Source organism: Perca flavescens, chromosome 5 (assembly GCF_004354835.1).
Source record: "Perca flavescens isolate YP-PL-M2 chromosome 5, PFLA_1.0, whole genome shotgun sequence".
Lineage (NCBI taxonomy): Eukaryota > Metazoa > Chordata > Actinopteri > Perciformes > Percidae > Perca > Perca flavescens.
The window spans coordinates 17145640-17161984 of record NC_041335.1 but is presented as its reverse complement, the minus strand read 5'-3'; the positions used below and the strand labels follow the sequence as shown (position 1 = coordinate 17161984).

Here is a 16345-nt window from a genome sequence, read left to right as displayed (position 1 = left end):
ATGTTAATTAAAAGTAGTAGGACAGAAAGGGGGCTGAATTGTGTTTTATTGTTACTTCTCATTTACCTCATATTGTACAACACTTTGTAACGTTTAACAAAATAATGTTAGCGGTCCCTTTAAACAGAGAAGAGGAACGTTGACGTCGTGTTTATAACTGCGCAGCGTTGGACCGGAAGGAAGTGGGTGTTAGCTTATGGTGTTAGCTGACTGACGTTAGCAAGCTACAATTATAAAGTCTGCTGCGGGTTCTATGGTAAATATACTTATATTTCATCAAAGGCCATTACAAACACGCTACAAACGTTATATAAAGAAAGATGTTTTAAAAGGCAGTGTCATAATATGTGTAACGTTTTATTTTCCTTTTTTCTTTTTACAATATAACGTTAGGTAACTTTAATTGATGCTAACTAGCAAGCTAACATTATAGCGGTGCTGGCTAAAATCAAATTACTAGCTACTTACTGGATTGAGTGATAGCACGGATCAGTACCCTACAACGAGAAAATAAGCCGTGGACAGTCGTACAAACGTAATAACGCGTATTATTAGCGTTTTGAAAAAGGATAGCAGCCGCAAAGTAAGAGTCTTTAGTGCTGTATTTGACTTGTCCCTGTCCTGTTTAACGTTAAGCTTTAATATGGCAGCCATAATGAACATAATGAAAAGAGAAACGTCTCCTAAAATTGTACTAATAGTATGAAAAACCCCAGAACATGGATAGTTGTTTTTAAATGTTTTCTATTGACATATTGCGAATACACGTTCTATTATAGCTTGTTGGACATACAATTTTGCCACTAAAACCCATTATATTAATAAGACAAATGCGTCAGCCTTTATGACTTTTAGTGGTTTATTTTCGCTATCGGAAAAGTCTTAATAAAACTGAAGTATCAGAGTCCAGCGTCAGAAATGAAACAACGTTACATGAGTCACTAGCTACATTTATTGCAGTCATTTTGCAGATTAAAAGATTTAAATGGTGATATGCTATACATTCTTTTTTCAAAACACTACCAACAATGAATTGATTACCAACTGCATTGCAAAAGCCTGATATAGCTCTTTCCTCTGAGCCATAAGCTTCTGTTGTTGCCTTTAAAAACGTATAGATAAAACATGTTCCTTCATCACAATGAACATGGACACATTTACTCCGAGTCAATCCCACATACACTGTCCTGCTGGTATAAATACTTGCGTCTATTTTAAAATGATGATAAAACTATATTTGTGGCCTGATATAAAATAATTGCATCTTAAGTTACAACAAATGGGCTTGGGGGTTAGGGAAGTCAGAAAATATTGAGAGATGGACTAACGCATTGCTGGATTTGGTCAAAACATATAGAATAACACCAGCCTTATACTTTTAAAAAAGAGCTATCTACATTTACATAGACCTGTGTGTTAATATTCTAACTGTTTCCACTCACTAACTTAAACCAAGTTAATCCAGTGACACACCAGCCTTGATTGATGTGTCACTCTATGTTTTTACATTGTTCTGTCCTAGGAAGAGATGTCAGGAGAGAGTGTGGTGAGCTCGGCACTGCCAGCAGCTACAACCCGGACTACATCCTTCAAGGGCTCCAGCCCCAGCTCTAAATATGTGAAGTTAAATGTGGGCGGGGCACTGTACTACACTACAATGCAAACACTAACCAAACAGGACACAATGCTCAAAGCTATGTTCAGTGGCAGGATGGAGGTCCTCACAGACAGTGAAGGTGAGCTGTTGGTGAAAATGTTTAAATTATATGCAGGTGTTGTGCTGGCCGTGATCTAATACTAACTAATCTTTCACCATTTCATATCTGTAGGTTGGATCTTGATTGATCGCTGGGGGAAACATTTTGGAACAATCCTTAACTACCTTAGAGACGGAGCAGTGCCGCTCCCAGACAGCCGAAGAGAAACTGAGGAACTGCTCGCTGAGGCCAAGTATTACCTTGTCCTAGGCCTAGCTGATGAATGCACAGCTGCCTTGCAGGTACCATCAGCACAGAGGGCTGTCAGTTAAGCAGGGCAATATATTAGTACTTCATCTACCATCAGAATTGTTGTTAAATGAACTACACAGAACCATTACCAAGTCATATTTCTTTGGAATGGTTTCTGAAATTCATTAGCATTCCCCATATTCCCAGTGTACTGCACTTTATATCAGACCAATTTTGTCTAGTAACGTTTTTGTTTGTTTTCTTAAAAATATTCTAAAATTAATAATAATGCATTTATTTTATATAGCGCTATAGAGGTACTAGGAGGCACTTTACATAAAACAAAGACAGGAACAGTCAAAGCAGTAAAATGGTACGAAATACAACTACAACAATGAGAAATAACAAAAATCATAGATGAGAAAATTAAATAGGCTGGTTTTGAAAGTGGGGAGTGGATCTGGGGTTGTGGGTAGCAGCATGTCTGTTTCAGTGGGTTAGGAGAGGGCGAGGTTGTGGAGGGCTTTGTAGGTGATGAGACTGTTTAACTGGATTCTTTGTTGAATGGGGAGCCAGTGGAGGTTTCAAGGACTGGGGAGATGTGATCTCTGGTAGGGAATGGGTGAGCAGATGGGCAGCTGAGTTTTGGATGTACTTTAGCTTGTTGAGGATTTTGGTGAACGTGCCGTACAGAATGCTGTTGCAGTAATCCAATCGTAAAGTGATGAAGGTGAGGATGCGCATTTCAGCAGCTGAGAAGGAGACGGAGGGTCAAAGAAGGGCAATGTTTTTGAGATGGAAGAGGGCAGTTTATGGAATATGGTTAACGTGGCATTTAAAAGAAAAGGGTTTGATCAAAGATGACATTAAGGTTATGGATGTGTGTGGAACAGTGGAGCCATTAATGCAGAGGGAGAAATTATGGCAGGATTTGTTGAGGGATTTGGGGCCGATGACGTGGATTTCAGATTTCTTACTGTTGAGTTTGAGGAAGTTAGCTGGCATCCAGGTTTTAATATCCGTGAGGCATTTATCTGTTTATTTTGAATGTTAAAATGGATTCATGGGTAAGAAAATCAAATGTACAAAACTACAGGTGAAAATGTTGTACTTTTTGTTATTTTAATATTTCTACTACTATGAGGGCCAAAAGAAATCTGGATGAAAGTGATTTGAAACCAATCTGCTTAAAAAGTTAAGGGCGTTTTCACACATGAAAGTCCGAACCAAGGTCCGGACCAAGGTTCATGTTTTTGTTACATTCTATACATTTGATCCGGTAAGTTGTGGTTTCACACTGCAGTTTTGCAAGCGCACTAAAGATCTATACGTGACAAACCTACGTCCTGCTGTCATCGCATACGTGAGCTACGTCTCCAGATACTTCTAACTGATTGGTTTGTTGAAGGGCTTCCTCGTCCTCTCATATCCTCTCTCTGTGTCGGAGTTTTTCCAACTGACTGCTGCTCTCCCCCCTACTGACTGCTGCTCTCCCCCTACTGACTGCTGCTCTCCCCTACTGACTGCTGCTCTCCCCCTACTGACTGCTGCTCTCCCCCTACTGACTGCTGCTCTCCCCCTACTGCCGCGGCCCTTTTTGTTTTGTTGTGATGTTGAGAAGCAAGACACGGGAACTTTCTTTCTGGAGCATTTATTAAGAGACAAACTGAAACCTACGCTGTACATTTACCACTTAACAAATAAACTGCTGATGTATTCTCTGCTCTGATAGCCGACAGCTGTCTTCTCTGAACGCATTCACCGTCACTCTCTCTCACTAAGCACCTTAAAGGAGCTTCCCCGGTCTTGTAACACAAGGAGAGCCTGCCAGAGCTTCTTGTATTTGGTCCAAAAGTCCGAACCATCCAAAAAATGCTTTCACACTATAAACGAACCGGACCATGGTTCAGTTTGGTCCGGACCAAGACCACCTCTTTTTATCGGACCAAAATTTGGTCTTTTGATCCGGACCGCCGTCCGGGGGAGGTTTCACACCTGTAATTTTGGTACGGAAAAAAAAACTCAAAAGTCCGAACGTCCGGACCAAACGAGGTATGTGTGTAAATGCCCTAAAAAACAACAATCTTTAGTTATTGTTGGGGTGGGTGGGGGTTTCATATGCTTCATCCTCCTTAGCTATGCTGTTCCACCAGGTGGCATCCTTCCTCTTATTATATACTGAATCTTCCAGTTTTGCAGGTGTAACTTTTGTTAAATAAAAAATAATTAAATAATTTTTTTCCTCCCAGAACAAAGAATCGTACGAACCCCTTTGTAAAGTGCCTCTGATGACATCATCTAAGGAAGAGCAGAAGCTTATTGCAACCTCAAATAAGGTAGGTTATGTTGTTGTTTATAATGTGCTGTACTTCTAACGTTCAATATCAAGAGAAATTGTCGTTTAGATTTTTCTTTCAAAATACAAACTTTTGAATCTTCACAGCCTACTGTCAAACTGCTGTATAACCGAAGCAACAACAAGTATTCGTACACCAGGTGAGTCCCTCTTCTACTGATATCAGAAGCTAGCATGTCCAAATAAAGAAGGAACATAATGTGGTGAAATCATAAATCTTGTAATTTCTTTTTTCCTCCAGCAATTCTGATGACAACATGCTGAAAAATATTGAACTGTTTGACAAGCTGTCATTGAGGTTCAACGGTCGGGTACTGTTTATCAAAGATGTGATTGGGGATGAGATCTGTTGTTGGTCATTTTATGGCCAGGGACGTAAAATTGCTGAAGTGTGCTGCACCTCCATTGTTTATGCCACAGAAAAGAAGCAGACAAAGGTAAATGTGCATTTGTAATATGCCCACTCTGAAGAGTTCTTTGCTCTGTTTTAAGCATAGGGCTACAGTATGTTGTTTTAAATATCTCTTTAATCTCTTGTGTAACACTCTTCTTCTCTGCTAGGTGGAGTTCCCTGAGGCACGAATCTATGAGGAGACCCTCAACATCCTCCTGTACGAGTCCCATGATGGGAGGGGTCCAGACAATGCCCTGCTGGAGGCCACAGGCGGCGCTGCAGGACGATCTAATCATCTGGATGAGGACGATCGATTTCGTATGATTCATATCAAACGACCTGATGACCGCACACACCACCACCAGTGACCTTTCTCCTTCGACCCGTCAGCCTGTGTCTCTGACCCTGGACAGTCTTTGCACCACGCTTGTGCCTTACATCACCCAGCGCCTCTCTGTCTCTCTCCCCAATCTTATTTTACCAGCTTTTCCTCCAGGAGAGTACTATGAGATGAGTGTCATACAACAGTGTGTAGTGGTGACGTGATTTTGTGTTTGTTTGTGTGTCATCTTTGTTGTGTGGTCTGACAGGCTGTAGTGTTTTGTTCTCCATTTGTTAGTCTTTATAACTTCTATTACTATGACCTTCTAGTGTGCAGAAGCCCATAGACATGGGTGTTTGCATTCAGCACTGCAGTTGACCACAGTTTTAGCTGAGTGTGTGAAAACAAAGAGTATTAAGAGCATTGTCGCAGTGCATCCAGGAGAACTAGAATTATGTCATGTAAGCAGCTAAAGATAAATGGTTAATAGTTTTGCTTCTCCTTACTATGGTTCTGATGGGTCCACTGTTAGTCGTCAGTGGATTACCAAGGTGTTTCACACAGTGGGGCCACATGGTGGCACTATTTTACTCTTAGAAGATGTTACCAAGGCTATTTTGTAGCCTGCAGATAATGGCAATTAAACCTTTTTTCAATTTTATTAAGTTTTGATACAGTTAAGATATCACAGGTGGATGCAAAATGTTACTGTAGTGCTTTTGCCATATTTAGTTTTAGCATGTATGCATTTTTCCCTTCACTCCACTAAATGATCATTATTTTCAGTGGAGGGAACTTGAGAAGTGGCATGAGGTGTTAAATGTACTGGGGTGATTGATGGATGCTGAAGCTGAAGTGAATGACTGTAACTGGAGATCTCCCTGGCAGGAAGGGAATCCTGTCTACAAGCTTTTAACACAGAGAGAAATTAGACCTGTCCATCGCCACATTAATCAGAGAATGTACTGTCTGCACACAATAGGTTTTAGTTGAAATATGTCTAACAATCACAGTACTTGTAGGCCTGTTGTACAGAAGTGAACATATATGTATGTTTTATATTTATACATACTTTATCACAAATAAATTTCTACAAACATTTTTTTTCTGTTTTCAATTTGCATATTCCCATTATCAATGAACATACAAAATGATCATGCATATGGCTTAATTTTAATAATCAGAATTGCACATTCTTTTAAGCTGTTTACGAGTAATGTGTTCTGTACATTAGAATAGTTTAGTAGATTTGCAGTGCAATTTAAGGCTTTGCTTTGAACTTTAGTGCTCAAAACAGAAGAGGCAAATCCTCAAACACAGAATTAAGTTGAAACCTTAGCCTCTCATGAGAGGTTAATATTCTTTGGTGGAAAAGTAAAATTCATCATTGACTAATGCATACATGAGAAACATGTTGCTGTACAACAAAGTAAGCTCATCCTGGGGTTCTCTTCTTGTCAGGTGTGTTTCCTGTATACACATTGATCTCCCCTTCGGGGTCTCCTGATGAAATATGTAGGGGCTTCTTGTGTGTCTTCTCAACCCCACACACGTTACCGTGTCCGAGCCCGAGTGGTAACCTGCAGTGACAAACAGCTTGATTCATGTTGTATCCCTTTGTCTGCAGATTCATTTTAGAGCAGAGCATCATGTAACACGCCAGGAGGCACACTCTTCGTCATAACACTCATCTCACCACCATGAGATGTCCGTTCTTGGCCTTGTAAACCATGGGTTCCTGTCCAGTGCTGAAGTCCACCGCACTCTCTTTACCTGCCTGGATTTCAATCTTGATGCTGAGAATCGATACACAAGAGTTTTAGATCGACGCACATATCACATCCAACCTCTTTGACCGTTTCTTAAACACAGACTTACCTGCCCTGAACCACTTTAATTGCATTCTGTTTGTTAGCAATGATTGCGAGTTTGGTCAAAAACTCAAACAAGTGGTCACACTGAATTACAAGGTCCCCCTGAAACAATCACAAAATAGTAAACAATCAATGTATGGAACCTACATTACAAAAGTATATTTTGTATGTGGATTTAAGAAGCTTCTACCTGAAAATATTCTGTGTAAATGAGCTGTATGATTCAACAATTTACTTAGCTTTTTTTTTTGCTTCCTTTCAACAATATTCAGTTGACTGAAGCTGCTTTAACACTGAAGGAAGTTCTCTCTTTATCTCTGGTAATTTGTACTTTAAATAGAATATCAAAAACCTTTATAAAGTTTTGATTTCTCCCACCATATCTGATCATTTCAATTTACACTAAACAACTTTCCCAGTGCCATGTTTATGGCCCAGGTGAAAAAGAGGCACTTCCATATGTTATATATTCACATACCTTCTGTTTACGGTCCTCGCATGTTATGTGGAATACAATCATGCCATCAGTCAAGTTACTGACCGAAATCCCTGCAATGAGTAAAATTCCAGACACTTTTAGCCCAACACGAAAACATAATCCAATGGTGAAATACTATATGTATTATCACATTGTCCTGACCGTTAAGAGAGGTATATAGCACTCTCTGTTTGATCTTGGCTTCCTCTATCACATAGGCAGCTGTCTTGGTGAGGATGAGCTGTCGTGGTCTTGGTTTGAAACCATTCCTGTCATATTTAATTACCGGGACACTGTACTACAGCAACACAGAATACAATACAGTGAGGGGGTTTGATTTGAGTTTGTATTTCCTCTGGGTGCATAATGACATTTCATTACCTTAATGTGCTCATCGCGTATCATCTGGAGAACCTTCATGTTTATGTCTTGTTCACCTGGAGATGTAACATGATGTGAATATGTTGAAAAGAAGGGCATTATGTGAATGTATCTGATACTTACTGATTCTGGTGTCCACAAAAGGCTGAGCGACACTCTGTGGATAACTATCCTTTTTGGCCTTGAAGATAGAGCTGGTAAGAAGTTTCAGTTGAAACTGAAGGGACAACAAATACAAAGCTGATCACTGCAACAGAGATAATATGATGATGCAGTATTATATAATGTATTTTAATGTAATAATAAGTGTTACCTGAGCTTTTTTCTGGGGTGTGATTCCTCTCACATACTTCCGCACCATAAGACGGTAGTAAAGCTTACGCAGTATCTCTGATGTCTGACAAGAACAAAAACGTGCACAGAGTCTAAATAAAAGCTAAGCTTGAATGTAATCGGTTTTGCAAAGAATTTGGTTAATCATTGTACCTCAGTCAGCACAGCTGGTGGAGTTTGCCAGGTGGTTTTATCCAAAACTGTCTTTGGCAGGTTGCCTTTGAGCCTGTTTAAGTAATTTTGTCTCACAAAGGCCAGGTACTCCGAGTTATCTGTGCTTTTTGCTTGCCCTCTGGTCATGTAACCTTTGATGAATCTAAAAATGATTGCAAAATCAGTGAAAATGTGACAGTAAGCTTGAGAGGAGCTGGGTAATGATATTCCTCTTTTTTCTTACTTCTTGATGACTTTTACAGCCCAGGCTCTCTTATCTCTCTCCTTTCTAGCCTGCGCTCCTCTCCAGCATGTTTCAATCTTAGTGGCTGAGGATATAAAAAAAATATAATAGAAGATGTGTAATTTCCTTTAACTCACATAACAAAAAAAAATCATGCATTGTGGCATTTACCAGCTTCTTTCTGTTTTTTGAATTCTCCCTTTGCTTTGTATCCTTTGTATTTGGCTTGGAGCTTCGTCGCTGCAAATTCAGAGCATTACATTAACTCACTGTGTAACTACAAGTAATGACTAAGAATGAATCACACTAGATTTGCACTCACCCAGTTCATGTTTACATTTCTCAAAAGCATCCTCTGTGGCAAAAAGTGTCCTTGGATGACGGATGAATATTTTGGTACTATAACAAAGGAAACAATACAAATGTTTTTTGGCTACTCCTTAGAATGCATACGCTCAGTTGTATTTAGGTAGGTACTATCCTCACCGTCCCATTTTGTACTCATCTGGCAGGTAGCCCAGATGTTGAACCAGCACTTCTACTCCATCAGCAGGCACTCCTCTCCAGTGAGGCCAGGTGGCTGGGCACAGGGGTTTATATCTGCAAGATGCAGCAAACAACCCACTCAGCATGTTTTAAATGCACTGGAGAGTAACTACTTAAACTGAGGGGTTTAATAACAAATAAATTAAGTGTAAGGTCTTTGCTGTGGTCCTTCATACCTCTTTAAGAATACCTCAAATTTGCGTCTGTACGCAAAACCAGCTCGTCTGACTCTGAGGTGCTCCATCAGGCCCAGGTATTTCACCTGGTGCCTGATCAGAGCTTCGTCAAATTGACCTGTTTTTGCGTGAGAGAGGCAAGAATCAAATCAAATCTCCATCCTGTTAAGAAAATAGTTTCATGTATTTTCTATTAATTCAAGTACCCGGCTGCTTGGACTCATTGGATTTTAGACAGCGTATGTACCAGGCCTCTTTAGCCATGAGGATCTCTGTCAGCTTCAGCAGGCTGCTCTTAAACTGGGTCGCCACCTACAGACACAACATGACGATCGTAATCCCCAACAGTTCATCTGTCACAAACATATGGCTTATTGATGTCAGACTGCTATTGACAGAGCAAATTGACTTGCCTTTGTCTCAGTATTCACTCTATCTAGACCACTTACTGATTAGTTTCTTCTCATTTATATTGATATTTATATTTATTGTGCATGTTTTTTCAAGTTAGAAGTGTATCTCGTATGTCCTGTATGGGCTACAGTCCTTTCTTTAGTACATTATGTGTTACATATGTGAATAATACATTGTTAATCTGATAATGGGTGCTAGTTTGTATAATGGAATTTCCTAGTTGTAGATGGAGCTGACATTTATGTCTGTATGTATATATCTTGTAGGTCAAAATGTTGCATCAATAGAAAATATTTTGGGTGCTTGCAAATTTAAGTGTGAAAAAAAACTATATATACCACTCTAGATAATGGCCAGAAAATGAATGCTTATACATGGCTTTTAACTGAGTCACAGCATACAGCTGATAATATATAACACTGGCTTCATTAGTGATAATGTTGAAGGATGTGGAAGGTCCAACATGGTGAGAACTCACTGTTTCTGGTCTTCGCCTGCTGTCTGGATCCATTGTGGAGAAGCACTCTCGGACAATAGCATTTTTAGACTGACAAATCAGCTATGAGAAGGTGGGATAACACACATAGATTATAACACACCAACTTGTATATTAATGCGTTTGCCAACCCCTCCTGTATCGTTTACAGCAGTGGAAACTAAAGTTGAATAGACTTTTTTTTTTTCACACTTGTCAAACACAGGTGTAACTAATAACACTGTTTTTGCATTGTAATTATTAGAAACTTCTAAAATTATTAGATCCACACTACTGATATTAATGAATGAATGAATGAATGAATTAATTAATGAGGTATTAATTGAAAGAGTTCCCTCCAATATAAAATGATAATTTGCAGACTTACATCTTTAATGCTTTTATATAACAGGTCATTGTTTTTGTCCACGAAACCTAGATTGTCACACAAAAGCAAAAAGCTGTCAGTTTAAAAAAAACACAAAAAAAAAAACGGTTTAGATGTTTGAGTAACAGGGTCTGACATTGTGGTTTCTTTTACCCACAACGCAGTAGGTGACCTCCCCGGCGTAATGCAAGAGACGGAAATCTCCCCTCTCCAGAGTCTTGCGTGTCATTTTGTCAGCCAGTTTGTGCCTGCAGTGAAAGAGGTGGAGAGAGACAGAGAGATGAGAGGCTTTACAGCCCTATCCTAATCCTCTGTCTCTATCGGAGTGACACTGTCGGCTCACTCACAAGACACCAGTGAGCAAAACGTTTGATGAATGGGGTTGGACTTTAGTTTTGAGGAGAAGCTTTGAATTACACAATATGGTTTAGCTGGATAGCCTACATAATTAAAACAGATAGTAGATAGATAGGTCCCATGACATGGTGCTCTTTAGATGCTCTTATATAGACCTTAGTGGTCCCCTAATACTGTATCTAAAGTCTCTTTCCCCGAAATTGGCTCATTTGAAAGGCATGATGTCTCTCTCTCATGGGTGGGCCAATTCTCTGGGTGGGCAAAGCAGAGAAAGCGAAGGTAATCTTGCTCCTTATGACCTCATAGGGAACAAGATTCCAGATCGGCTCATCTGAGCTTTCATTTTCTCAAAGGCAGAGCAGGATACCCAGGGCTCGGTTTACACCTATCGCCATTTCTAGCCACTGGGGGACCATAGGCAGGCTGGGGGAACTCATATTAATGTTAAAAAAACTCATAAAGTGGAATTTTCATGCCATGGGACCTTTAATAACCAAATGTTCAACTCCATGTTAACCTCCCTAATTGTGAAACAATCTGTAGGTGTGTGTGCAATGTTAAGGTTAAAGGTTTTAACTAACGTGACAAAGTGAGGATGATTTCCCATCTTTTCTTCCAGTCTCTCCAGGAAGGTGAGGTCTGTGACATCTCCCGGCCTGAGACACTCCTCATCCTGCAGGATTATCATCCACACATTATAATATGTCAGCTTCACTGTTGTCCGTTCAATATACTGTTCTACTCCACTAAATACACACCAATATTGATATAATCCCTCTGTGTTTCTCTTCAACCAGGTCACAGATGATCTTGTTATTGAAGAATTGGACTGGCTCCCACTGGGGGGAGGGGGGGTATCATAAAAACCATTCAACACCAGTCAGTGTAAACAGTGTAGTGAAATCAATAGTCATTCGTTATCCATCCCAGGTTTACCTCAATATCTTCTGCTTGATATTCCTCCTGCTCAGCCTTAAGTGTCAACTGGATAAAAAGCTGCTGCAGCTTCTCGTTGCAGTAGTTTATACAGAACTGCTCAAAACTGAGGAAATGGGTTGTGACAAACAGGTCAGGCTCAGTAAGAAATCATCACCACAGAATCACTCATGAATTTGCAGTTTTCCCAATGTGATTCGTGAAGTGTTCCATGCAAATTTCAGCTGCTGTTGGTTAAAAAAACTTTTAAAACAGCCTTCATGAGGGTGTCAAAGATAATCAAAGAAGTGCCACAATGTTAGAATAGGAAGGAATTTTTTGCCTACCTGTTAACATAGAAAACCTCAAATCCATATATGTCCAAAAGCCCTATTACAGTCTTCCTTGAAGAGTCCTGGGAAAATAATATGAAGTCTGTACATATACTCATCCTCACAGCCTGGAATTTTTCACACACCTATCTTCTCACCTTGTTCTCTATGGACTCGTTGATCCTGTTGACCAGCCAGGTGAAGGTCTGTCCATATATGGCTTTGGCCAGGGCATCCCTGGCATAGATGGCATGATCGATTGTGAATGGGCTAAGGATCTTTACAGTGAGACAAAATCATAGCTACATTTCAAACACTACAGGGGAAGTTTAAATAGAAACACAACCTTATCATAAATACAACTAAAGGACAATTTAACATGGTGCACCTGATCTTTTTGGGCTTCAATCTTCCTGTATGTGAGTCCCTCTTGGAGACGGTGAGCATCAACTCCTAGTAACTGTAAGAAAAAATAACATTAAGGGAGTTTATTCTTTGACTTTATGTAATAATCCTGGATATCTAAAGACTTTCTTTTTCTATTTTCTTACATTTGAGACCCAGCGCAGCTCTGAATTGTTGCTGTTCAAGAGGGCATGGCCTTTACTGTCGGAGTCAAATTGCACATTCCCCAAGTGGAGAACGCTTGCAACGGTCCCAAACAAGTGCTGCACAGAATGAAACTTTGTAAGGCAATGCAAAACTAGTTGAGAAGAGTGAATGGTTTAAATCAACATCCAACTTACATTAGTGTTAATCTCATCAATGTTGATGATTTGAAGTGCGTTTTTGACCGTTTTCCAGTCATTTCTGTCATTAATGGAAGACACAATGGCACACTCTCCCTGTCAGAAACAGCAAACATAGCAACATATTGTCAGTCTGCTATTGTCTTATAAATCGATTTTATTAAAACAGGATCACTGGGTTATACAGTATATACCTGGGTTAGGTAATTGTAATGCTGGCAGTCTCTCTCCAGGCCCAGCTGGTGCAGTAGGTCCTCCTCTCCTCCCTCCACTAGCTGGTAGAAGATGTGGAAGTTTCTCTCCCCGTGATTTTGATGCACAACCCTCGACTTCTCCAGCATGTAGTTCAGGATATGGCCTCCGACAGCATCCCCCTATGGGCATCATGATCCTAAAGACAGCAGCTCTACAACTTGCAGAAAAAACATAGCCTATGGTCCAGTGGACAGATTTTAAAAATCCTCTTAGGATAAAATATCTTCTTCTTGATAGCTATTTTTTTTTTGTCTTATAAAAGGACTATTAAATTTCTCCTGTCATTTTACATTTGCTTGGATGAAGAAATTATTCCTTGAGTTTTAAAAAATGCCCTTTCATTCCTTTTTTAGGCTTCTAATACATTTTTACCAACATTTTTACAATTACATTTAAAACACTTTATTATTAAAATTTGCTTGTCAGTTTTATTTTACATATTTCAACCCACCCCAAGTTAGCATACATACTGTAAATGCACCTTGGGAACTCCCCAAAATTTTTGGATGGAAGTACAATAGGTTGCATGAGAGTACTGCTAATTTTAAAACAAGAGAACTATGTGGCCGGGTTGGTTCAGTGGTAGAGCAGGTGCACATATACTGAGAGGTTTATGCCTCAACGCAGAGGTCCAGGGTTTGAATCTGATCTGGGACAATTTCCTGCATGTCTTCCCCCTCTCTCTCCCCTTTCTCACATAGCTGTCCTATCAAAATAAAGATGGAAAAGGCCCAAAAAATAATATTTAAAAAACAGGAGAACTATTACCTAAATGACTTCTCATAGCTCTCATTTCTTGGAAGCCCTTCTGTGAATCTGTCCCTTGATTCTTACCTGGCTGTCAAACTGAATGTCCATATACTTCCCAAACCGACTTGAGTTGTAATTTTTCAGTGTTTTGGCATTGCCGAAAGCCTGTGGGGAAACACCAAACCACATTAAATAAATAATGTTAGCATGACATGCTGTTTGGTATTTCATTACAATGATGTAACATAAGTAACAATCAGACCTCGAGGACAGGGTTAGACATGAGCATTTTGTCCCTGACGGTGTTTAGCAGAGTGGTGCTCGGACAGCTGACAGCGTAATACTGCAGAATCTTCTTGGAGGCCTCCGTCTTCCCTGCTCCACTCTCTCCAGAGATGAGGATGAAGTGATTGTTGAACTCTGTCAGCATGGTGTGGTAGGCGTTGTCTGCCAAGGCGTAGCTGTAGGGATGCAGAGCAATCACAATATTTCACAGATGAACCTAAGAACACTTGACACACACACACACACATGCGCAAATACTCATAGTTTTCATACAGATCATACACTCACATGTGTGGTGGAAGCTCAAAAAAGTTGACACCCATGTAGAGATCCATCTGTTTCATATTGTAGATGTCCAGCTCTTTGTAGGGATTCACAGACACTAGCAATGTGCCAATATAGGTCTAAAAGAATGAGTTTAAATGATCATAGTAGTTGTTCAGATGCATATGTACTTGTTGACAACAGGCTTTTGAAAAGTCTTTTCCAAGACTCACATAGATGAGATCTTTGCTGAAACGTTTCTTGAGGTTACTGAGGAAGGCTGCCTCTGTGGTTTCATCCAGGAGGACAAAATCCTGGATTCCAACCCGGTCCCTGGCAGTCAGGGCACCCTCCATGTCCAGCTGACCCTGTGCAACAAGTTGTATCAACCATAAGGTAGTCAAATGCACAACTTAAACGTAAAAGTCAAAATTCTTGGTGTTTAGCATCATAAACTGAGGATTTCTCTATTTCACATTCAATATTTCACAGCACCTAATTAACAACTTAGTCTATTTATTATTTATTCTTAACTTTAGAGGAAGCAAACTCTGCTGAGGTAACAATAACAAGTGTTTCACTTTTTACATGCATAATAATGATAATCAGAATTCTCAGCCATGTATTTTGACAAATGCGGCCAGATGAATGCATGTTTGTATAAATGGCTCCATGGGGGAGGATGGAGCTGAAAAAAAAGCACAAACATGGTCCCTGTTAATTCTATTGAAATAAGAGGTCTAGAGGTCCTATGTGTCTTTGAAGCAAAGCAAAAGCTCTTGTGCAGACGAACAGACAGAAGCTAATGATCACTACACAGCACACAAGGACCTTGGCTGGCAGCCCGTAGTTCACTAGAGCTGACACACCAACCAAACACAACACACTGTGCAAATGGACTCGGGGAGCCCAAACCAGCGGCACATTTAAGAGGCATAGTGGGAAAAATTCCACCAATCTGTTTTGCATTCTCAGCACCAAGACTAAGACCAAAGGTTTTCACAGCTTTTTTTTGGTTTTGTATTTTATTCTCTCCCTCCTTTGGAAGCAGAAGTCCTTTGATTCTCAACTCTCTCTGTAAAAACATTAAAAAAGATAATCCATTGGATCTAATTGACACAAAGCCCTCTGTCCCCCCTCCTCCCCTGCCTCTATCCTCCGCCTATGGCCCTCATTTCTTCTGAGAAAGGCCAAGTGTTTTTTGTCCTGTAAATACCACGGAGCAGAGACAAAAAAGACGTCTTTAAAATGCAGTCTACAATCCATTACACATATTCCCCCTGCATATCCATTCAGTAATTATTCATTAGAAAACATTTAACGTCACAGTGAATTTCACACTAGGCAGTCGAAACACAATAGAGGAGATTTGGCCTATTTTGGGGTGAGGAGTTGGGGAGGGGTTGGCTGTACAGAGGAAGCGTGAAGGCGAAGGAGGGGGGAGGAGGGGAGCAGTATTTGTCTGATCTGAGAACCTCTGAAATGGGGCCGTCTTGAGACAACGGGACAGACTAAATAGTGCAGTAACGGTCTGTGCCCCGCTGCTTGCTGTGACACTCATTTAGTGTGCCCTGAGGGCGAACAATAGAGGCTTGTTCTTAGCAATCCTTTGCTGTAATTTGGACTTCATTACTTTGCTCACACGGGGCCCCGTGGAAGGATAGAGGAGGCTAGTCAGATGAGAGTGTTTTTTTCCACCTGTCAGCCCACACCCCCAATGCTCTCACCCCTCTCCTCAACAATACCCCTCACCCCGTGTCCCCACCAATAACCCTCACCCGACCCCCTTCCCATAGCCTCCCCCCTCCCACCCACCCACTTTAAGCCAATGAGACAGGTGAACAATATCATTGAAGGAACCCTTTTTTGGACGTCAGAATCAATCTGGCGATGTGATGGTAGTGGTGCTGATGTGGGGTATCTGTGACACCCCCTTTCTTCATGGGAACAAACTT

General features: G+C 40.4%; 2 protein-coding genes across 2 annotated transcripts; one reads left to right on the top strand and one right to left on the bottom strand.

Moving 5' to 3' along the window:
• The first annotated feature begins 147 nt into the window (after positions 1–147).
• Positions 148–6123, top strand: kctd10 (potassium channel tetramerization domain containing 10). Its single transcript, XM_028577196.1, has 7 exons — positions 148–256; positions 1523–1736; positions 1830–1999; positions 4199–4285; positions 4393–4445; positions 4547–4742; positions 4867–6123. The coding sequence occupies exons 1-7, from the start codon at positions 254–256 to the stop codon at positions 5065–5067; spliced, it is 924 nt and encodes a 307-aa protein (XP_028432997.1). The 5' UTR covers positions 148–253; the 3' UTR covers positions 5068–6123.
• Positions 6124–6708: 585 nt separating this feature from the next.
• On the bottom strand, positions 6709–14749 carry myo1ha (myosin IHa). The gene is made up of 30 exons (XM_028577858.1): positions 14624–14749; positions 14415–14530; positions 14104–14302; positions 13926–14006; positions 13031–13210; positions 12834–12932; positions 12639–12755; positions 12476–12547; positions 12246–12365; positions 12103–12170; positions 11777–11882; positions 11599–11679; positions 11422–11513; positions 10637–10731; positions 10484–10530; positions 10099–10179; positions 9413–9518; positions 9207–9324; positions 8971–9084; positions 8807–8883; positions 8656–8724; positions 8485–8569; positions 8241–8403; positions 8068–8151; positions 7878–7971; positions 7755–7810; positions 7536–7671; positions 7374–7444; positions 6900–6997; positions 6709–6817 (listed from the first exon to the last, which is right to left on the bottom strand). The coding sequence occupies exons 1-30, from the start codon at positions 14744–14746 to the stop codon at positions 6709–6711; spliced, it is 3057 nt and encodes a 1018-aa protein (XP_028433659.1). The 5' UTR covers positions 14747–14749.
• Between the last annotated feature and the right edge of the window lie 1596 nt (positions 14750–16345).